Genomic DNA, 23,421 nt, shown 5'->3' with positions numbered 1-23,421 from the left:
ACTCTGTCTGTCAATGTGACAAATATGATCATTTGCAGCATAAACATGATCCTATCACCAAAAGCTCGTGTAAATGAGGCCTGTGATATTCTGGTCTTTAGATTTGGCTCGGTCTCTCCTTAAACGCATGTCTGTAGGATTTATTTCACCCATTTTATCAGCCACTCGGTGAAAATCTGTGTTTGAAAATGCAGTTTGAAAGACATGCAAAGCAACATGTTTAACTGTGAACACAAGCTTACATCACGTCTGCCGTTTGCTTCGCTGAATACCAGAGCTGTGTGATGACAGACTGGTCAAACGCTCATAATGCTCAGGTCTGGACACTGGTTATCTTCCCTGAGAAGAGATCTCATCTCTTCCTCTCTTCCTCGTCCTCTTCCTCAGCCAGACTCTTCATTCACGCCAGGACTCTCACTGATCTCAAACCTGTGCCGGAGCTGGCACATACACACCGCCTCACTTCACTATCATGCTTCAAATAACTTTAGTCATATCTGTAACTAATTATAATCATTGCATGCAAATCAACATGTAAATTTTTTGAGGAAAATGGCGATCAATCGGCTCTATTATTCATTTACACTTGAATCAGTCCAGTTTTATAAAACACATAATTCTAAAATCAAATCATAAAATAATATTGAGTTATTTCAGAAATGTTTCCTCCTCCACCAAAATCGAGCCCAAGCATCCCAGCAAACAAAAATATATTCGAAGAACATTTTGCTATGAAAACGTTATTTCTGAATATTCTCTAAATAGCTTTTTAATGTTTAAATGTAAAAATAGTCGATCTCCGAATGCGAATGAACTCTGAACTTTAGCACTGCTTCTTATATGAGGATCCTTTCTCAAATACAAGGTCAATATTGATTTTCACTAATGACAAAACAACAAATTATCCGTGAATTTATATGGAACTAAGCTTTAGGAGCTTTCCATCTTTACTCTCCTCATGTTACGCTGCATTCGGAGATTTGTCTGTCTATTCAAAATGCCGGCAGACGGAAACACCAACAGCAACAGTGAGTTGTTCAAAATCTTTCTTTTTAGTAAACTCTGTGAACACACACAATGTTCTCAATGCTGGAGTCCATGTGTCGAGCCCCTGGTGAGACTTCCAGCAGTTTCATGTTGTGTCGAGCCGCATTAGTGTTTTAAAAATAGCGATTTTTGATGCTATCATAGTCGTGCCCCAAGCACTCCCATTCACAAGACAATTTGACAGAAAACGAAAATACGGTCAAACTTAAAAGTGGCGTTTCCATCCTAATTATGCTTTTAAACGAAAGTTTGGCTCGGGTAGATTCACAAAAAGACCCTAAGTTGCATTTTGGCGAGACTTATGCTTTAAGGCCCTTTCTTGATTTTTTTTTACTTTTGCAGAAAACAGAAAAGGCTTCAGCCAATCACACACTACAAGGACAACGATTTGAAAGACAATGTGTGGCGTAGCATTGCCAACCAACTCGGTTATCACGACTGTGAGTGTGTTGTGTGATAGTTTTAGTCGTTGTATAGTCCTGTGCTGTGTAGGCTAGCAGGCTAAACTACATTTGGGACAGAAAGCTAACACTATTATCGTCAAAGATCCGTGTTTACTTTGAACATGTAACAAAATGTAGTGAGACTATTTAGGGCTGATTTTAGTATACTATACATTCTTTGTGTGATATCTACAGTTTCTATCTAGTCGAATGATTTTAACTTGTTACTTCGTGTGTTACATGTAATGTGTAGTGACATTACAAAACACACTGTGTTTAGTTGAAGACGCAAAACAACTGTGCACATTAGCACACTCCCCTTCAGACTCTGTTCTGTTTGGGTGCACCCAAAACCTTCTTTTCTGTCTTTTAAAGAAAATGAAAAGCTCGTCTTCACTGGATGATGATGATGAAGTGTCCATGTTTTCTCAGCTGTCGCGAAAGTTTGGGAATGTTGAAGCTCTCTGAACGCCACAGACGTCACAAATTCACGTCGCGGCTGATGTGAATGGTTTTGACGCGAACTATTCGCACACGAACTATTCGCTTTTTCGTTTCGCTTTTTCGTTACGCATCCAGTGTGAAAGGGCCTTTAAGTGTGTCCAGTTCTTCTCCTGTTCTGGCATTGGTCTCCACAGAGCCGCTTCCCTGTGACTGGAAGTAATGAATGTCTACTTCAAGAATGGAGAAAATTCAGTCTTGATTAAAATAGGGAGACTCAATGTTGATGATGTCTGAATTTTTTATTTCTGAGTTGAAATCTGGGTTTCTGCTTTTGAGGCCAAAGGTGAATGATCTCAGGCCTTGAATGTTCCAACATGATATGATAAATGCTTTGTTGTCCATGGGGTCTTGGGGTTGAGCATCTGACGGATGTCTCTTAGCTCTGTTGATGTGGCTTGCGCTGGTGCTGTTGTGGATGTTCTCTCTGGGGTACACTGTGCTTTCTTACAGGTCTGGGTGGAGGCTGTCGGACTCTGTTGCTCTGTTGTGGTTCTGACTCAGGTCCACATCTTTTAGGGTCCTGGCAGGAACAGCTGTCCTGTACAGATGGACATGGTTGTAGAGGCATGTGGGGTCAGGGTGGGGTGGTGTGCCAGGAGCAGGAGAGGTGGGCATTCACCCGCTGGATAGTGTCAGGGTGTGTCGTAGTGTGGAGATGGTAATTTTAGCGTTTAGGAAGATGGTTGAGGCCTTTTCAATCACTGTTTGTAGTGACGTAGCCACCCTCTCCTGTTGGGCTCTCAGATCGTTTGTGCCGGTGTGGATTATTACATGGCTTGGGCATGGGCGTCAGTTTGGTTAGAAATGTGCTGGGGACAGACGCATTCGGAAGTGCATTTTCAGAAGTGCTGGGTACAATGACGCATTAATTTGACGCGCAGGTCATGTTTTGAAAGACGATGTCCTGTAGCTTACTAATGTAAATAAAAATAAAAAAATGTTTATTAAAAAAGCGTTGCTAACACAATGCTAAATCATAAATCAGATATATGTACAATAACATTACGATGTCCAGCAATCGATTTAAATAGTACATTTGGTGTAATTTGTTGTTTAATGAGGTCTAATATGTTTTTAGTGGTGAGAATTTTCACGTGAATAAACACATACAGTGAGGAAAATAAGTATTTGAACACCCTGCTATTTTGCAAGTTCTCCCACTTGGAAATCATGGAGGGGTCTGAAATTGTCATCGTAGGTGCATGTCCACTGTGAGAGACATAATCTAAAAAAGAAAAACCAAAAATCACAATATATGATTTTTTAACTATTTATTTGTATGATACAGCTGCAAATAAGTATTTGAACACCTGTCTATCAGCTAGAATTCTGACCCTCAAAGACCTGTTAGTCTGCCTTTAAAATGTCCACCTCCACTCCATTTATTATCCTAAATTAGATGCACCTGTTTGAGGTCGTTAGCTGCATAAAGACACCTGTCCACCCCATACAATCAGTAAGAATCCAGCTACTAACATGGCTAAGACCAAAGAGCTGTCCAAAGACACTAGAGACAAAATTGTACATCTCCACAAGGCTGGAAAGGGCTACGGGGAAATTGCCAAGCAGCTTGGTGAAAAAAGGTCCACTGTTGGAGCAATCATTAGAAAATGGAAGGAGCTAAACATGACTGTCAATCTCCCTCGGACTGGGGCTCCATGCAAGATCTCACCTCGTGGGGTCTCAATGATCCTAAGAAAGGTGAGAAATCAGCCCAGAACTACACGGGAGGAGCTGGTCAATGACCTGAAAAGAGCTGGGACCACCGTTTCCAAGGTTACTGTTGGTAATACACTAAGACGTCATGGTTTGAAATCATGCATGGCACGGAAGGTTCCCCTGCTTAAACCAGCACATGTCAAGGCCCGTCTTAAGTTTGCCAATGACCATTTGGATGATCCAGAGGAGTCATGGGAGAAAGTCATGTGGTCAGATGAGACCAAAATAGAACTTTTTGGTCATAATTCCACTAAACGTGTTTGGAGGAAGAAGAATGATGAGTACCATCCCAAGAACACCATCCCTACTGTGAAGCATGGGGGTGGTAGCATCATGCTTTGGGGGTGTTTTTCTGCACATGGGACAGGGCGACTGCACTGTATTAAGGAGAGGATGACCGGGCCATGTATTGCAAGATATTGGGGAACAACCTCCTTCCCTCAGTTATAGCATTGAAGGCTGGGTCTTCCAACATGACAATGACCCGAAGCACACAGCCAGGATAACCAAGGAGTGGCTCTGTAAGAAGCATATCAAGGTTCTGGCGTGGCCTAGCCAGTCTCCAGACCTAAACCCAATAGAGAATCTTTGGAGGGAGCTCAAACTCCGTGTTTCTCAGCGGCAGCCCAGAAACCTGACTGATCTAGAGAAGATCTGTGTGGAGGAGTGGGCCAAAATCCCTCCTGCAGTGTGTGCAAACCTGGTGAAAAACTACAGGAAACGTTTGACCTCTGTAATTGCAAACAAAGGCTACTGTACCAAATATTAACATTGATTTTCTCAGGTGTTCAAATACTTATTTGCAGCTGTATCATACAAATAAATAGTTAAAAAATCATACATTGTGATTTCTGGATTTTTTTTTTTAGATTATGTCTCTCACAGTGGACATGCACCTACGATGACAATTTCAGACCCCTCCATGATTTCTAAGTGGGAGAACTTGCAAAATAGCAGGGTGTTCAAATACTTATTTTCCTCACTGTAGATCCGACCAATATAAGTGTGTATTTAAATGGTCCAGTGGCAGAACTTTTGCCAAGTGTGTCAGAGGTTCTGGGTTCTTATCCGCACTCGTGTAGTTTTTTTTTCCTCATCAAAACCAATTATGTTTATCAGTGGTTGTATATCAGGCAGGGACACGTTTGTGTGCATTTTGTTTTGTAATTTCACCGGAACGAATAGAGTCTCCACAACGGATTGAAGCGCGCGTCTGAGTGAAGACTGTGCGCGAGCCTCAAGAGAACACAGCATCCTCGCCACTGATCGCAGCGGCAACGAGCACTTTGATCACTTGATTTCAAAAACAACACATTTCAGCGCTAGATCGCCTCTTATTTAACAAACGAACGAAATGAATGCTCTGCCAGTTAACTGGAGATGTTTTATTTATTTGTATTGGTACATTCCTGCCGCGAGATGTTTCAAAAGTGGTGGGGACAATATCGACCTTAGCAAAAAGTGGTGGGGATATGTCCCACCCGTCCCATCCGCAAATTACGCCTATGGGCTTGGGGATCCCAGTTTCTCAACACTTAGCCATTCGAGTGCGCTCTGAGTGTTCGGACACCAGAGTTTGGCCACTCTGTGTTTGGGAATAAGCTTCTTTTCATCAAACTTTCAATTAAGAGAGCGACTTCCGGTCGTAGTGTTCCTTCTGTCGGTGTGGAGGGGTCGTGTGAGTGTGAGCTGGTTGTGAGCTGAGGGAAGGGTCTGATGGGGGAGCCGGATTCTGGCTGTGCTGAATCTGTTGTTTGAGAGTCGTGATCCGCCGGTTCCTCTGATGAGCTGAACTCGCTGTGCTCCTCTGTCCTGCTCTCTCCTGAGGCTGTCCCTCTCTCTGTGCTCGGCTGCGGGGCTGTTGTCTGAACTGAAGATCATCTCCTTGATTCAGAAAGGTTCACCTAAGTGTTCAGTCTAGGTCTCACTTTGTAACAAATCCCGAAGCCCTAAAATTATACTTAACTTTTTTTTTTGTGTCTTATTTCATTTCATTTTTGATGAGATTTTTTCTATTTTTTAATGCAAATTTTTTTTTTATAGATTTTTTGTTATTTCTTATTTTATTTACCTTTATATTACTAGATTTGATCAATAAATAATAAATAAATAGTAATTTAAGCACATTCTTCACATTCTTTCAACTTCAATTCAAAATAACTCATAATGTCATGCATAACCCTTTTTATTCTGCTCAAAATGTGTGCCATGAAAATGCAAGCTTGATGTTCAAAATGGCGACCCGAGTGAGATGAGTGCATTGATAACTGTGCTTTCCCAGGTGAAGCCTGTCGTGTTCACGGCTCATGCTGTGGTGACCGGCTCAGACCTGCTGTTCGACCGCACCGAGCTGGACTTCGGACACTGCTCCGTTCACGAGTCCACTCGGAGTTCAGTGCGTCTCACTAACTGTTCCCTGTTGCCTCAGGAGTTCGGCTTTGTGGGTATTCCCAAGGTGAGCACAACATCCAGTGCACGGTATTCACTACTTCAATGAGCTCATTGTTTCTGCATTCAATTATTACATTGTTTAAATTAAAAAATATATCTTTTTCTTTCTCTCTAGTTTATTGATGTCCAGCCTAATGACGGTTTTGGCACTTTGCTGCCTTCTCAAAGCATGGACATTCACTTGATCTTCAGCGCGTCTAAGGCTGGGGAACACAGCTTCACTCTCACCTGCAAAACCAGCATTAACAGGTGAGAAGACGAGAAGCAGTTCACGGAGGATCTGCACGGCCACTGACTCACTGTTGCAGCATTATTCTTCATTAAGAATATTCAGACATTAAACAATGTCACATTTAACACGTGCAGATGTCTATAAGAGCACAAAAGCTGCCAGTAAGATATGTAATTCAGTTAAATGAGAGCACATGAAATAAAAGCAGTTTACCATATAAAGCTGTCCAGAGCTGACTGTGCCTGAACACAAGGCTTCAGCTCATCCGGCCCCATCTAGTGGCCAACAGTGCAAACTGACAGAGTTCTGGCCACTAGCATGCTTCCTCTATAATATGTATATATTAAATCTGGAGTTTTTTCAGACCGGTGCGTCGCGCAGGTGTTGCTCGTTACCAATCACGCCACCGGCCTCTCACGGCCCTCGACCCCGCCCTGCTCGCCACATTTATTTGTCTATGTGCTGTTTTAATATGAATTTACACATGGTTTGTCTTAGAGCACAAGTCAACACCATTGCTGCAACTTAATGTAGATGTTTACTGTTTAGTGAGGTCTTATTGTATATTTATGTGTCCAGAAGCCGGGTCACATATATCTTTCCTGACACTATCAGCTGTTGCCAGAAAAATGTATTATTAAAGCAGTCTTGTATTAAAGAGGACATATTATGCTCCATGTTCATCTGTGTTTAGTGTGTGATGTTGCTGTGTGATCATGAAGAAGCTCCAGTTCTTCTCTATATCAGTGTCAGTGTTTCTGAACTCCTGAAACGCCTCCACTGTAGTCTTGAGTTTCTTCCGGGAACATGTCTCAATATTCCTCATTATAATAATTAATGCGCAGAATAAAGGGGCGGGGCCTGGTTGAGTTAGTTAGTAGTGTGTTGAAACTGGCGGTTATGGTAAGGGGCGGGACATTCCCAAACACATTCGAAGCGCTCGACCAATCACAACACACTGCTCCAGCCGACCAATCAGAGAACAGTGTGCTTTTCAGAAGGAGGGGCTTCATAGAGACAGGAACTAAACAGAGCGTTACTGACAGACTGGGAAGAGAGGAGCCGCAACAATGGAGAATATGAGGAAAATAATCAACATTCAAGCAGAAAAACCTGCTCTAGTTGCTCTTCTAACTCATATGACTCTCTTTTCTTGACTCAGAGACTTCGTGTTGTCTTGTCACGCGATTGGCGTCCAGCCTTCTCTGAAACTCTCTGATAGTTTGGTTGAGTTTGGCGGGACGGCTCTGGGTGACCGGACCACTGCAGTTCTGTATGTGGAGAACCGTCTCAGCGCCGGGCCGAGGCTCTTCTCCTTCTCTGTTCCTGAAGACTCAGACATCTCCATCACACCCTCTTCAGGACGTGTCCTGCCGGGACAGGTGCGGCTCACCCCTGAAACAGTTCACCATCACATTTATTCTGCTTTATTATCTCGTTTCATTACTACATCTTTGCTTTTGTCCACATTCAGTTTGTTCATGCCTTTGATTCATCAATTAGGGGAGATCGGGGCTAGTTGTCACATTTTATTACAGTGAATATTTCTCATAATTATTATCAAATTATTTTCCTTAATAACTGAATACAAGGAGACATTTACAAGCAGATTGATTTAATTTATTAGAATACATGAAGTACACTAGGTTTTTACCCAAAATATCAATAATAACCAGAAAAAAAAAAACGTAGTGCATAATTTGGGACTTTTAATTATAAACAAGCCTGAAATACACTGGGTCTCTTATTGTGAAATGTCTAAGTTTTATGCGCTTTCTTTATTCGCACACATGCTCCTGAATTCATTCTCACACATCTATTTTTAATTGTGACTTTTTTCCAACCTGACATTTATGGAAAAATACCCAAGAACACGTTAACTTTATATGGTGAATGCAGTGTTTTTCTTCTTAACGTGTGTCAGGGTGGTTTTATCATGCTCACTTCAATTGTAGTTTGGCAGATAAAGCATCTTAATTTACTAAAAACAACAAATTTGACTCAAATACTTCCTTAGTGAGATTTAGGTCTCGTGACAACCTGCTCATCTCCATTATTTGTTTGCCCTGAAGTTTTTGTGTGAAAGCAGTCTCAGGTCTGTGTGTGTGTGTGTGTGTGTGTGTGTGTGTGTGTGTGTGTGTGTGTGTGTGTGTGTGTGTGTCCTCAGAGGTGTCTGATCCAGGTGACGTTCAGTCCGACACTGTCTGATGATGTCATCAAAGCAGAGGTTCTTCGCCGGAGGAATGAGACCATCGACTGCCAACACACACAACCTGACACCAAAGTAAGGTTCACACACACCACGTCACTTCTCACGCTCACAGCACTGCCAGCTGTTGTAACTTCACTGCTGTCTTCTTCATTTCACAGAGCAAAATGGAAACTCAGTTGCTTATGGTGAAAGATCAAGGCAGTAAAGTGACGCCTGCAGACGGCAGTCCCTTCCACTCGCCGGACCCAGCAGACGTTCAAGCACGGTAAAACCAGTCTGTGTTTTATAATGTTGGCATAATTGTCAGGGGACAGTTGAAAATATAATTATATTTATATCATTTCTTCACAGCTCTTTTGAGTATGTGTCTGCGAAAGCCTCGCTTCTACGCTCCTTCACTGAGCGCCGCGTTCGCCATGTCATCTCTTGCTTCACTTCTACACCAGACACATCAGAGGAGCCCAGACACAGGTGATGATGAGAGAACGAGGGAAATGTGTCCTTCAAAAAGTCATTAAAAGTTATTCAAGTTTAACGTTCTCCAGGTAACTCTGTGTTAACATGAACAATACTTCTACAGCATTGATTAATCTTAGATAATGTTAAAATCCCCCTGTAGTCAATGATTATATCCGTTAAAACTAATCTTTGATCACCAAAATTATATTTCCTTGAAAAATAATGCCTTAAAATATCTTGAATGTAACTCGACACCCTTGCCTCATTTAGTATACGCGGTTCTATGAATATGCAAATGAGCCCCGCCTCCACTCACTCACTCAGCTCAGAGATCCACTGGTTGACGATCACACGTTGATCTGATTGGTTACAAGGTAGTTTGTGACGTCAGAAACACCAGCGATTTCAAAGCGTGTTTTTGAGACTTATGAATTTACACATGGTTTGTCTTAAAGCAGATTAAAAACACCACATAGACACATAAACAACATTAAAAGCTGGATTTTCACCACAGGGGACTTTAATTTCAACATTTACTAATACTTAAAATCAAAGTTGTATTTCTTAATATTAGTTAATGCATGTGAACTAACATGAACAAACAATGAACTATTTTTATTATCTAACATTAACAAAGATTAACAAATACTGTAACAAATGTAATGTTCATTGTTATTTCATGTTAGTTAATACATTAACTAATGTTAACAAACGAGACCTTATTGTGAAGTGTCACCATTGTTTAGCCCTCATGAGACGCTGTATCTGGAGTTACACTGTCCCGCTGTCAGACCGGCTCTGCTTCTCGTCTCTGACCGACACACACTCCACTTCAGTCAGGTGGCAGTCGGTGAGACACTTTCATCATCACCTTTACTGCCTGCTTTTTACCTGTTCACTTGTAATGGTTTCATCCTTGTAGGTCAGAAGGTGTTGAAAAAGGTGAAGATCCAGAACATTTCCTCAGAGTTTGTGAAGGTATCTTTTTCAATTATTTCTTAATAACTTAATAAGTCAGTGTAAAGAAATATTATATAATGTGTGTTGTGTAACTTACACTACCGGTGTGGAATATATATATATATATATTCGAAACATTTCCATCAGTAACACACTTTCAAAAACGACAATTCAAACCAATTTACAGCTCAAATAACACAATTAATTAAAGCACTCATGTTAACTAAAATACAAGCATCACATTTCTGCTAACGCATAGAATTCCAGTGTAAGTATATATTTAAAAAAACGTGTCGATAGTACTGTACTGAAGCTTCAATATGCCTTTAATGTTGTTAATGGTAAAATGAAGTTCTTGTGGTAGAAATGCTGCAGTTATGTGTTTGATATCAGCCTTAACCTGCTGACTTTCAGCTGACATCATCTGTGCTGGATGTGAACGGGCCGTTTTCTGTGCTGAACGCCATGCGATCCATCGGTCCTGAAGACACACACACACTCCTGATCGCATTTACTCCTTCTGTGGCCAAGAAGGTGAGCGCCGCCGCCACCCATACACACATCATAGCAAAAAGTGTTTCATACTATCGCCAGTATCTGATCTTGGGGCCGTGCGACACCAGCTGATTGTAAAATAGATATAACTAAATGTAGATGCTCGATAGATGCTTTAATATTAAATAGTGTATTTATAGCTACAGAGAAATAGATTTAAATAGAGTGATTAAAGTGCCCCTGTTATGCTATTTTAAAGGCTCCCTAATTTTCTCCTAAAATAGGTTTACATGCATCCAAAAAACACTTTAATGTCCTCATAATCTCCACTGCAGCATCAGTTCTCTCAGTGTCTGAAACGCTTCGATCAAGGATTCAGTCTCTCTAAGCCCCGCCTCTCTGAGAGCTGCTCTGCTGTGATTGGTCAGAAACCAAACGCTCATTATCATATCTGAATCTCAGCTCTTGACACACAGTGATACGAACAGTAACGATGGCGTGGGTTTTACCGTATCAATCTCAGAAAACAGCGTCTTCTCCACATGAACAACACGAACCAAACTCTTCCAGTCTCAGATACACTACAGTGTTTGAGGGAGGAGCTAAGAGACGCTGATCAGCCAATCAAGACCAGAGGCTGGAATTATGCAAATTAGTTACAAACCTACATAGATTCATCAAGAACTGAGACTGGTATTGATGACGACTCGTTTCAGGCAGTTCAGACTTTATCATTTATTTTAGGAGACAATAACTTGTAGTGCACTTTGATCTTGAAAACTCTGCAGACATTTTACATTCACAAATTGATTTATTACACACTACATTACAGGTCATATTCAAAAAAGCATAATGGAGCTCTTTAAAGTCTCCTGGAAATCAAAATGTAAGTTTTTTAGCTTTTAGTATGAATATGTTAGCCTTAAGGTTATGAATACGCTGGTGTGTTTCCAAAACAATGACAAAACTCGCATTTAGGAGATATAAGCATTCAAAACTTACAGTCTCTCACTTTCTAATGCGTTTCAAATTCACAATCTTCGAGTAAAAAAAAATCAAGTAATCAAAACTTCCAATATCCCAAAAAAGTTATAAAACTGTTGTAAAACAAATCCATATGAATCAAGCGGTTTAATCCAAGGCCCCAAAACGCTTTGAGCTCGTCCAGTTTCCTCCACTTCCAGAGTTAGTTGAAAACACATTCGACCGGATTGCTTTCGTACTGTAAACGCTCATGTGACCGAATGTGTTCAAACAGCCTCTAAAGACCGTCTTCTCTCCGTCTACTGGTCTAATGCTCAAGTTTGGTTTGAAGATGAAAAACATACGAAGCTCAATGTTCTCTCTCCATTCCTGATTTCTAACACACACTCACAGCGTTCGGCTGATCTCGCGTCTGTCAGAGCAGAAACTGAAGCTGATGTTCTCTGTGTGTTTCTCCGTCATCTCCAGTAGTGTTCATATGTTAATATCGTGAGCTTATTTCATCCATTAGATCATAAGATCTGAAAAGCCCAAACATTTACTCACCCATAGACCCTCCCCTCGAAGAAATCAGGACAGAAGTGTTTGAAAGTGGACAGAAGAGACGGATTAAAACACCAGGTGTAAACGGGAATGTGTTTCCCTCGTCTACTTGTGATCCGATCGACCGAAACGCATCTTAATATCAGCTGTAAACAGACTCAAGTCCTGTGAAAAGATATAATTGCTCTATTTGTCGAACAGAATTAATTTAGGCTTTTATATCCATATAAACAATTATCAACACATATTTGGTGAACACAGAAGCTTGTACTTTTTTTTTCACTCAAACTTCTGTGCTCAACATACCTTAGATGTAAATGATGACCGAATTTCCCTTTCCCCCAAAAAATCTTATCATAGTAAAACAAAACATCTCTCGTTACTCATTATTCTCATTACTGTAATGCGTACTGTCTTTATTTTTGGTGAAATATGATCAGGTTTGGCCAGATTCACTGTATTAGATGAGTAGAGTAGAAGATTCACCCAGTTCTGCGGCTGGATCTGCTGAGATGTGTGTTGTGTTGTGTTGTGTTGTGTTGTCAGTACTGTGAGAGTCTGGCGGTGATGTGCGTTGTGTTGTGTTGTGTTGTGTTGTCAGTACTGTGAGAGTCTGGAGGTGATGTGTGTTGTGTTGTGTTGTGTTGTCAGTACTGTGAGAGTCTGGAGGTGATGTGTGTTGTGTTGTGTTGTGTTGTCAGTACTGTGAGAGTCTGGAGGTGATGTGTGTTGTGTTGTGTTGTCAGTACTGTGAGAGTCTGGAGGTGATGTGTGTTGTGTTGTGTTGTCAGTACTGTGAGAGTCTGGAGGTGATGTGTGTTGTGTTGTGTTGTCAGTACTGTGAGAGTCTGGAGGTGATGTGTGTTGTGTTGTGTTGTCAGTACTGTGAGAGTCTGGAGGTGATGTGTGTTGTGTTGTGTTGTCAGTACTGTGAGAGTCTGGAGGTGATGTGTGTTGTGTTGTGTTGTCAGTACTGTGAGAGTCTGGAGGTGATGTGTGTTGTGTTGTGTTGTCAGTACTGTGAGAGTCTGGAGGTGATGTGTGTTGTGTTGTGTTGTCAGTACTGTGAGAGTCTGGAGGTGATGTGTGTTGTCAGTACTGTGAGAGTCTGGAGGTGATGTGTGTTGTGTTGTGTTGTCAGTACTGTGAGAGTCTGGAGGTGAGCTGCCGTCAGATGACACTGGAGATCTCACTGTGTGCTGAAGCGGTCAGTCCCGTCCTCTCCTGCTCACATGAAGGACACATTCACTTCGACTGCGTTCCTGCAAACGAGAGCGCCTCGCAAGTGTTCAGGGTATCAACTCTACGTTTCTCTTTGGCCGCGGAAATTTGAATTCATTCATTCATTCACTTTTGACAGATGATGCACTTCAAAAAATGATGCTCTTCCTCAGTGTTTCTGCCTTGTTTTCCAGTACAAACTGCTAAATCAAGAGACATTTACTTGAGAAGCAAAATGTTTAAAGTCCCCCTGTGGTGAAAATCCAGCTTTTAATGTAGTTTATGTGTCTATGTGGTGTTTTTAATATGCTTTAAGACAAACCATGTGTAAATTCATAAGTCAACTCCATTGCTGAGTATTTCCTCCTTAAAACTGCAGTGAACCAAAGACAGTCTCAAAAACACGCTTTGAAATCGCTGGTGTTTCTGACGTCACAAACTACCTTGTAACCAATCAGATCAACATGTGAATTGACAAAAAAAAATGTTTTGCTTCAAACAAGAAAAAATATCTGCCGATGGAGTAAGAAAAATAAACTTAATTCAAAGGGAAAACGAAATTTTTCGGACCCCAGTGACTGATTTTTTTTTTTTCTTGTTTTAAGCAAAAACGCACTTATTTTTCAGTATCTTAAATCATTCTGCTTCTTCAGTAAATGTATCTTGATTTAAGAATTTTTAGATGCTTGTAATGAGGTGCATTTTTTCAGGGTGCATAATGTACACTCCTTTTACATGTACAGTTATAAAATTATACTTCAAGTTATACTAAGCTGTCAAAAAAATTCCCTTTAGGTGTACAAAAGCTTGTCACTGTATCCTAAAACGGACATCTTTGTATCTTATTTACCCCTAAAAGTCTGATAGTAGTGCCTTAAAGGTATATATTACTACACTAAGGTACTAATATGCACCTTTTTGGGGGTAGATCTGGTTCAAAATTGGGCCTTTAAAGGTACTACTCTGCTAAAGGGACTATCTTTTTATATATATTTGTTCTGACTGTATGGGATGAATAATGTCATGTTCATGCTGCAGTTCAACACTAGAGGTCACTGTCACCATAGGGTCAGATCTGTCCACTGTGTTTCTGTGCAGTTTCACATGCTGTTTCTTGTTCATTGTAATGTGTTCCTCGTTTTATTCTACCTGGAGAATAAGAGATCAGGTGTGTAAAATCTCCAGTCACCTCTGTAACCTCCAGCAAAACTGTACTGTACTGTAAGAGCGATCAGAGCGAGTGAGATAACCTGTCTAGCTGATGCAGAGTCTGTTCTTATTGCTGTTCACTACTGTTCAAAAGAAATGAACAGCTAAGCTGAATTCTCAGCATCATCACTCCAGTCTTCAGTGTCACATGATCAGAAATCATTGTAATGTGATTTAAATGAGCTGATGTGTTGTGTGTGGTGTGTGTTCAGCTGCAGAATGCCTCCTCACTGGACGTGCGCTTCAGTGTGACGTTAGAAAGCGAGAGGATTCTGTCGCTCATGGACTCCACTGCACGTCTGGGTGAGTTACACACGTCTGGGTGAGTTACACGCGTCTGGGTGAGTTACATGCGCGTCTGGGTGAGTTACACGCGCGTCTGGGTGAGTTACACGCGCGTCTGGGTGAGTTACACGCGCGTCTGGGTGAGTTACACACACATCTGGGTGAGTTACACGCACGTCTGGGTGAGTTACACGCGCGTCTGGGTGAGTTACACGCACGACTGGGTGAGTTACACGCACGTCTGGGTGAGTTACACACACGTCTGGGTGAGTTAAACACACGTCTGGGTGAGTTACACACGTCTGGGTGAGTTAAACACACGTCTGGGTGAGGTAAACACACGTCTGGGTGAGTTAAACACACGTCTGGGTGAGGTAAACACACGTCTGGGTGAGTTAAACACACGTCTGGGTGAGGTAAACACACGTCTGGGTGAGTTAAACACACGTCTGGGTGAGGTAAACACACGTCTGGGTGAGTTAAACACACGTCTGGGTGAGTTACACACACTACACAAGCATGTGACTGCACATTCTGCACATTCTGCCCAGTTTCAGTAGTCATGTCAAAGCAATAACTAAATCAGCATACTATCATCTGAAAAATATTGCAAGAATTAGATACTTTGTTTCCAGACAAGACTTAGAGAAACTTGTTCATGCTTTCATCACCAGCAGGGTGGATTATTGTAATGGACTCCTCACTGGCCTTCCCAAAAAGACCATAAGACAGTTGCAGCTCATACAGAACGCTGCTGCCAGGATTCTGAGCAGAACCAGAAAATATGAACATATCACACCAGTCCTCAGGTCTTTACACTGGCTCCCAGTGAAATTTAGGATTGATTTTAAAGTATTATTACTGGTATATAAATCATTTAATGGCCTAGGACCTCAATATATTGCAGATATGCTCACTGAATATAAACCCAACAGATCACTCAGATCACTAGGATCATATCAGCTAGAAATACCAAGGGTTCACTCTAAGCATGGCGAGTCCGCTTTCAGCTATTATGCTGAACCAGCTTCCAGAAGAGATCAGACGTGCTCCTACAATAGTCACTTTCAAATCCAGACTCAAAACACATCTGTTTAGCTATGCATTTACTGAATGAGCACTGTGCCAATGTTCGTCCGACTGTTTGTACTGTACTGTATTTTATTTTTTTTATTTTTCTAAACTGTTTTAATTATTCTTATTTCTTTTTATTATTTTAATTTCTTCTATGTAAAGCACTTTGAATTGCCACTGTGTATGAAAAGTGCTATATAAATAAACTTGCCTTGCCTTGCCTTGCCTTGCCAGAATACACGTCTTTTAGAGGAAGGTTCAACAAAAAACGGACATTCTGTCATCATTCAATCAACCCGTTCAACTTTCTGTCTCCTGTGCAACACAAAAGGGAATGTCTGGCAGAATTTTGACTCTTCTCTATTTAATTCAAGCAAAAGATTAGGAAAGTCTCATCTCAGCTAACGGAACGTTCTCTGAAAGTTATGAACAAACACTCTTCCAGTAACATTAATAGAATGTTCGTTCTGAGTTATCTGCTCTTTATTAATGTTCTCAAAATGCTAATAACGTTTGCAGAATGATAAAATGGGAATGTTCCCTTAACATTCATATAGCCGAGAATAAACATTTTTAAAACATTTAATAAAACTAGATGTTTTGAATGTTCATGGAACATGAAATGAAATATCTTCTACTTTTGGCCACTACTGTACATGACATTAATATCCTCGTGTCCATTCTTCCTCTCAGGTCCTCAGAACCACAGCGGCTTGAGTGTGTTCAGTGTGTCTCCACCAGGTGGCGCTGTTCCTCCTGCTGCTGCTGCTGACATTACTGTGACCTTTCACCCCGATCACCAGAGTCTGCATTACAGAGACCTTCTCACAGTCCAACTCATCAACAAAGTTAGACATCTTCATCTCCACACCAACACAAAACACTACAGTCAGGATAGCACACTTTATTGAACTCAAAAAGTTGTATATTATATATATGTGTGTGTATATATATATATATATTCTACATTAGTTAAATATTTTTACTGGGAAACTATCACATGCATAAAACAAGATAAATTTGCCACTTGAATGTATTTTTCTTCCTCTTTTGGCAATTTTTTATGTCTTAAAGCAAAACACTTTTTGTTAGATTAATGCAAGAAATGTTGCTAATATGCATATTAAAATATGCAGTAACACTTTACAATAAGGTCTCATTTAGTTAATGCATTACCTAACGTGAACTAACAATATATTCTCCCAGCATTTATTTATCTTTGTTAATGTTAGTTATAGATCTAATTCATTGTTCATAATTTGTTCATGTTATTTCACAGTGCATAACAGTTGTTGACACATGCAACTTTGGATTTAAAAAAATTATTAGTAAATGTTGAAATTACCATTGACCAAGATTAATAAATGCTTAAATGAAAAAGTATTTTTCATTGTTAGTTCTTGTTCACTAATGTAGTTAGCTGATATTTAATGAAACCTTATTGCAGAGTGTTTCCAAATATGCACATTTGGCTAGTGGTGGATGTTCATTTCCCTCCCTGTTGACAATATAATTATGGAATATAATTTTTAACCCTCGGATGTTGTTTTTTCATTTTAGACCAATTGTTTTAATTTTTTTTTAATTGCTACTTCATTGGAATGGCACGAAACTCAGTTACTTTAGTGGCAGTTGCTATGTGACCACAAAAAAAAATCGTGGACTCGATTAGAAAAACTAAATAGTAGTAAAAAAAATTTTAAAAGTCACACTTGTGTTGTTCGCGGTCAGAAGTGAAAAAAGCACACATCAAGGGGGAAAATAATTGTAAGTATTGCATTAATATTCATTAGTAACATACAATTATCTCAAAATACAAAATAAAAAAAAATTATTGAACAAAAATATATTATTGTATGATAATATATATTGATTTTACTGAAAATACAAATGTCAGGTGTTCGGTCACTCTTGACCGTGAACAACACTAACATGTCTCCCAAATGAACAACACCGGAGGGTTAAAGCCTGTGTCGTTCATACACAGCAGTTCTGATGTCTGGACAGAAATGATTGTGTGTTTGTGATTGTGCTGATAGCAAACGGTGTGTGTGCTGGAGCTCAGAGGCTCTTCGTGTTCAGACTACATGTTTGTCAGCGGAGGGGATCCAGTAGACGTCTGTTCTGAAGCACTCGTCCCGTCACATATATACTCATCAGGACATCGAGGTACTGCGCTCTGCTGCTGTCTTACTGTAGTCATGCTCAGGCTGTGTCTCCTTCTGCAACCCTTCTAACTACATGTTGAACTTGTGTAAAACCTACTTGTGTACTTTCTGCGTAGTGTTATGTAGTCAGACTTTTGGGTCTGGTCCACATTCCGGCTATACATGCCTGACAGAAATCAATTTGTATCAAAATTAAGGCCAAAAAAGTCTTAAATATCTTAATTGGTATAAGAGAAGTCTTAATTATTCATCATTAGAAGTCTCAGGTTTCCCAAACACTCTCCTCTTCTTTCATTGGTTAGACATTCAGGTGATCCTTGCCCAAACTAACAAAAAGCACTTTTTTGAGCTGTTATCCCTGATTTCCGTGTCTTTGTCATTTTTTCACAAACATTGTGTAGACAGCAAGAGTTTGCTGCTGACTTTTGTGAGTGAATACGAAGAGGGCAGAGCAATCGCAGTCACACGCAAACTCCACGTGGGATGTGTCGTCGGCTCCAAACCGCCCACTAAAAAAGTAAGTGAACTGTTCATCTGAAGACATAAGGTGCGTCCCAGATCACACACTTGTGCACTATTCTACGCCATTTCATTTGTAGTATAAATAGTGCATGAGTAGTGCATGTGTTCACACTGAAAATTCCCAAAAGAGGGAAAAAGTGCACTTCAAATACCCGGATGATGATGCACTTATTTAACGTGTAAAGTGTAGAGCGTTGGACTTCATGCACTCGACTGTCACCACTTTAAAGGGTTAGTTCAGCCAAACATGAAAACATCATTAAAATAGTCCAAGTGACTACAGTGGCTCAACCACAAGTTTATCAAGCGACGAGAATACTTTTTGTGCGCAAAACCCCCCGAAAACTCTTCATTTTCTTCTGTGTTCCTCTGAGTGAGTTCACAGCGCAGCGCTTCTGGGTTGTACGTCAGAACGGAGGCTCACTATTGGCCAGCATCACACGCATCACACACATGACCAGCGTCGGCCAATAGCGAGCCTCCGTTCTGAGACGTACAACCCAGAAGCGCTGCGCTGTTACATTACGTGATTCTCATCGCTTGATAAACTTAAGGTTGAGCCACTGTAGTCACTTGGACTATTTTAACGATGTCTTTACTCACTTTCTGGGCGGCAAGTTTCAATCACAGAGAAGCCGATGGAGAAGTGAGACAGCTCTCAGATTTAATCAAAAATATCTTAATTTGTGTTCTGAAGATGAACGAAAGTCTTATGGGGTTGGAATGACATGAGGGAGAGTGATTACTGACAGAGTTTTCATTTTTGGGTGAACTAACCCTTTAATTACGTAGCAGAGGGGGAGGGGCTATCAGACTCCGATGCTGAAAGACAAAATAAATGTATAAAGTTCATACACTACACGGTTGAGTGCGTAGTGTATAGTGCGTAGTGTATAGTGCGTAGTGTATAGTGTGTAGTGCATAGTGCGTAGTGTATAGTGCGTAGTGTATAGTGCGTAGTGTATAGTGCGTAGTGCGTAGTGCGTAGTGTATAGTGCGTAGTGTATAGTGCGTAGTGTATAGTGCGTAGTGTATAGTGCGTAGTGCGTAGTGTATAGTGCGTAGTGTATAGTGCGTAGTGTATAGTGCGCAGTGTGTAGTGCGTAGTGTGTAGTGCGTAGTGTGTAGTGCGTAGTGCGTAGTGTATAGTGCGTAGTGTATAGTGCGTAGTGTATAGTGCGTAGTGCATAGTGCGTAGTGTATAGTGCGTAGTGTATAGTGCGTAGTGTGTAGTGCGTAGTGCGTAGTGTATAGTGCGTAGTGTGTAGTGCGCAGTGTGTAGTGCGTAGTGTGTAGTGCGTAGTGTGTAGTGCGTAGTGTGTAGTGCGTAGTGCGTAGTGTGTAGTGTATAGTGCGTAGTGTATAGTGCGTAGTGCGTAGTGTGTAGTGCGCAGTGTGTAGTGCGCAGTGTGTAGTGCGTAGTGTGTAGTGCGTAGTGTGTAGTGCGTAGTGCGTAGTGTATAGTGCGTAGTGTATAGTGCGTAGTGTATAGTGCGTAGTGTATAGTGCGTAGTGTATAGTGCGCAGTGTATAGTGCGCAGTGTATAGTGCGTGATCTGGGACACGGCTGTATTCCCCTGATCAGTCATGACATGTCTGAAGTGGTTCCTGCTGATATCTCCTGTGTTCTGCTGTCAGACGCTGGAGTTCCTCTGGGAGAATCTCTCCACGGTCGAGCAGCAGGGCTTCAGCGTGACGCCGGCGCAGGGAAGTGTGGATGCAGGACACCGGCGTCCCATCAGCCTCACCTGGGTGCCGTCGGCTGGTCTCGCCGTGAGTGCTGAAATCAGAAACGTTCAGATAATATGAGATGATATTGTGTGTAATCTGTGCTGTCGTGCCCACTGTGGCTCTGCAGAAACAACGGCACAGCTATGGGTTTGATTCTCAGGGAATGCATGAACTGATGAACTGTGTACCTTATGTATGGAAGCTTGTTTCCGCCACAGAATAAAACATTTTGAAAGATAATTGTGACTTTTTATCTCACAATTGCGAGTTTACATCTCACAATTCTGACGTTATTTCTCAGAATTGCGAGTTATAAAGTCAGAATTGCGTGATATAAAGTTAAATAAATCACACAATTCTGATATAAACTCGCAATTCTGACTTTTTTTCTCGTAATTTCGAGTTTATATCACACAATTCTGACTTTATATCACGCAATTCTGAGATAAAAAGAATTGCGAGATGTAAAAAAGTCAGAATTGCAAGAGATAAAAAGTCGCCATTACCTTTTTTATTTTTTATAACAAGAAACAAGCTTCCATACTTATGTGCAATGTAAGTCGCTTTGGATAAAAGCATCTGCCAAATGCATAAATGTAAATGCATGCACCGAATGCCTCTGACTAACCCTGGAACTGCTGGCTACTTACCCTAAAAGTTACCCAAGTTTTTGGAACCGTAAGTTGAGGTTATATATTTACTCTTAAGTAAACTTACTCGGATAAGTCGCTTGACCTGCTTTCTAGAACACACCCCAGTTTATCAATGTACTTTTTACATGAAGGCCCAGATATTCTTCAGGCAAAGTTTTTTTTTGTAGTTCGCTTAGAGGTAAAAAGACGTTCGTAACACTTTTGCAGTGATTTACTGTTAGCGAACATCCCGGCGCCGTCCACATTGATGAGAGCGACGTTTAGATGAATATGTGAATACTCTCAATAACACAATAAACACACAACTAACAGGCCAGCGGTGAGAAAACAGCCGTTCAGAAAGCATCTGATCATAGAGATGTGGATGTGAGATTCAGCACTCCGGTAAAGTCACTTATCGTTTATTTATAAAGCACTTTATACAGTAGATTGCTTTAAAGCAGCAGCTTTACAGTATTAAACATGAAAAAACAGTATCAGCGTCTCTTTCAAATACAATTACAGCTTCAGTTTCTGCTATAAAGCGGCTCTCAGTGCGTTCATGTCTTCACTCGCGTCTGTCCTCGACGGACTGAACAGAAGAAATTAATCTGAGAAGATTTACACCTCAAAGAAGGCGGAGCCTCAGAGCCACGCCCACCTATTACATCATCACCACACCGACCAATGGTGGTTCGAAGGTGTTTAACAGCCGGAGTGAACTTTTCCAGAAAGTTCGCTTTAGCAAGCTGTTTCGAAACTCCAGAAACAAACTCCAAACAACGTTAATTTAGCCTGATTTTGTTCGAAATGACGTCACACCAGTTTGTCCTTCGATTTGGCTCCAGATTCATCTAGAGTTCATCTTTGTCTGTCCTCTGACAGCAACTTTTGCGAGCTCCAGGTTTTAGGTCTGATGTGTCATATTTTGAGTGAATATGTCATTAAATAATCAAGAGTCATATGGTAATAAAGTAAGCTGTATTCACAGAACTGGAATTGCCCTGTAGGTTTTTGATTTGAATATTTTATTTCGAGCTAAAGAAAGAAAAACAGAAATATATATATACATAATAAAAGAGAAAAAAAGACAAAATAATTTACATTACAGCTCGAAAAGGAGTGGGAAGAAGACAAGCTTATTGACTCCCACCCCTGTTCATAAACCCAAATAACAATAGACAACAACACTGCATATTTCTTACCATTTTACAAAACAACTATCAACCGAGTTGGTTACATATTAACAAATGCGACACTGCATTATACCAGGTCAACATTTACAGTATCTCACACACTACAACCAGTGTATTATTTCTGTCTCCCATACAGAATTCATTACCATGTTGGCATTACCGTTATTCATCATCACCATTACAACCCATATAGCATTACTCTGTATCAAAGTGTTTGAATGATACATAAAATACTCCACTTTTATTCATGAAAGGTACAGTAATCTCAGACCGATTGATGCTCATGATAACAAGAATAGTCTTAATGATATGTATTAAAAGGGATTCGGGGCTTTTCCTTCTTTTCTGTGACTGGACCTGCTGCCAGAGGGGAGCAGCCCCCGAGCAACCAGACCATCATTTGTTAAGTGTCCTATACTATGCATTAAAAGAGACAAATTTTAGGAGTCTGCTGCCAGAAGAGGGTTTCCTCGAGCTGCCGGCCCCAGGCAGCTAGGTTACAGGATAACTGGTGTAGTTTGTGTGTTTTACCTCGATCAGTCAGAAGTGTGTGTGTTTCTGTGTTCCAGCCGAACGCAGTGGTTGAAGCGTGTGCTTTGCTGACCGTCAGAGGAGACGAGACCACAGTTTACCGTGTCAATCTCATGGCCCATACAGACACGAATACAGCCACCTAGAAATGCATTCACTATTTATTATTATATAATTCACTGTTACTGAACCCTGATATTTGAATCTAGTTGATCATTATTGATTTGATATGAGTTCATGGTCTTTTTATGCTGTGTGTGTATGGTTTCTGTGCAACAATAAATAATGATGTACAAAACATTTACACGGATGCCTTTTTTGTCAAAGGAGGAGAGGAGACACTTCTAAACATATCTGGCATATCCCATTACAGATAGAGCCTATACAAATCCCTCTTTATCAACATTAGAGCACCAGTAACAGACTGAAGGATGTCTGTGAGGAACAGGCTCACTTTTCACTGAAGATCTTCTCACAGATCTCATACACACTTGAACACGGCACATCAGTTAAAGGAGTGGTTGATTATGATTTCACTTTTCTAACTTTAGTTAGTGTGTAATGTTGCTGTTTGAGCATAAACAACATCTGCAAAGTTCAATGTGAAGGGAGAGATTTTCTTTTACAGAAGTGCCCTTTTCACAAGATGTAAAATAAGTCTCTGATGTCCCCAAAGTGTGTGTGTGAAGTTTTAGCTCAAAATACCCCACAGATATTTGTATATAGCATGTTAAAATTGTCACTTTTTGAGGTTGAGCAAAAACACACCGTTTTGTGTCTGTTCCTTTAAATGCAAATGAGCT

At 40.7% G+C, this 23,421-nt stretch overlaps 1 protein-coding gene across 1 annotated transcript in view; it reads left to right on the top strand.

Annotated features, from left to right (window-relative positions):
- The window catches only part of cfap74 (cilia and flagella associated protein 74), a 59,141-nt gene extending 36,241 nt beyond the window's left edge, over positions 1-22,900 (top strand). The window contains exons 23-38 of the mRNA XM_084087034.1: positions 5,995-6,168; positions 6,280-6,413; positions 7,559-7,778; positions 8,564-8,680; positions 8,767-8,873; positions 8,960-9,079; positions 9,814-9,917; positions 9,990-10,045; positions 10,442-10,561; positions 13,191-13,343; positions 14,692-14,782; positions 16,532-16,686; positions 17,878-18,007; positions 18,408-18,523; positions 20,167-20,301; positions 22,657-22,900. Of these exons, the coding sequence (XP_083943160.1) occupies positions 5,995-6,168; positions 6,280-6,413; positions 7,559-7,778; positions 8,564-8,680; positions 8,767-8,873; positions 8,960-9,079; positions 9,814-9,917; positions 9,990-10,045; positions 10,442-10,561; positions 13,191-13,343; positions 14,692-14,782; positions 16,532-16,686; positions 17,878-18,007; positions 18,408-18,523; positions 20,167-20,301; positions 22,657-22,764 (2,040 nt within the window). The 3' untranslated portion in view covers positions 22,765-22,900. The remainder of the gene's footprint in view (positions 1-5,994; positions 6,169-6,279; positions 6,414-7,558; positions 7,779-8,563; positions 8,681-8,766; positions 8,874-8,959; positions 9,080-9,813; positions 9,918-9,989; positions 10,046-10,441; positions 10,562-13,190; positions 13,344-14,691; positions 14,783-16,531; positions 16,687-17,877; positions 18,008-18,407; positions 18,524-20,166; positions 20,302-22,656) is intronic.
- The last annotated feature ends 521 nt before the right edge of the window (positions 22,901-23,421 follow it).

The sequence above is a fragment of the Abramis brama genome (genome assembly GCF_963993115.1).
Source record: "Abramis brama genome assembly, chromosome: 16".
In the NCBI taxonomy this organism is placed as follows: domain Eukaryota; kingdom Metazoa; phylum Chordata; class Actinopteri; order Cypriniformes; family Leuciscidae; genus Abramis; species Abramis brama.
The sequence above is the reverse complement of the archived record's forward strand: the minus strand, read 5'-3'. Positions and strand labels throughout refer to the sequence as shown.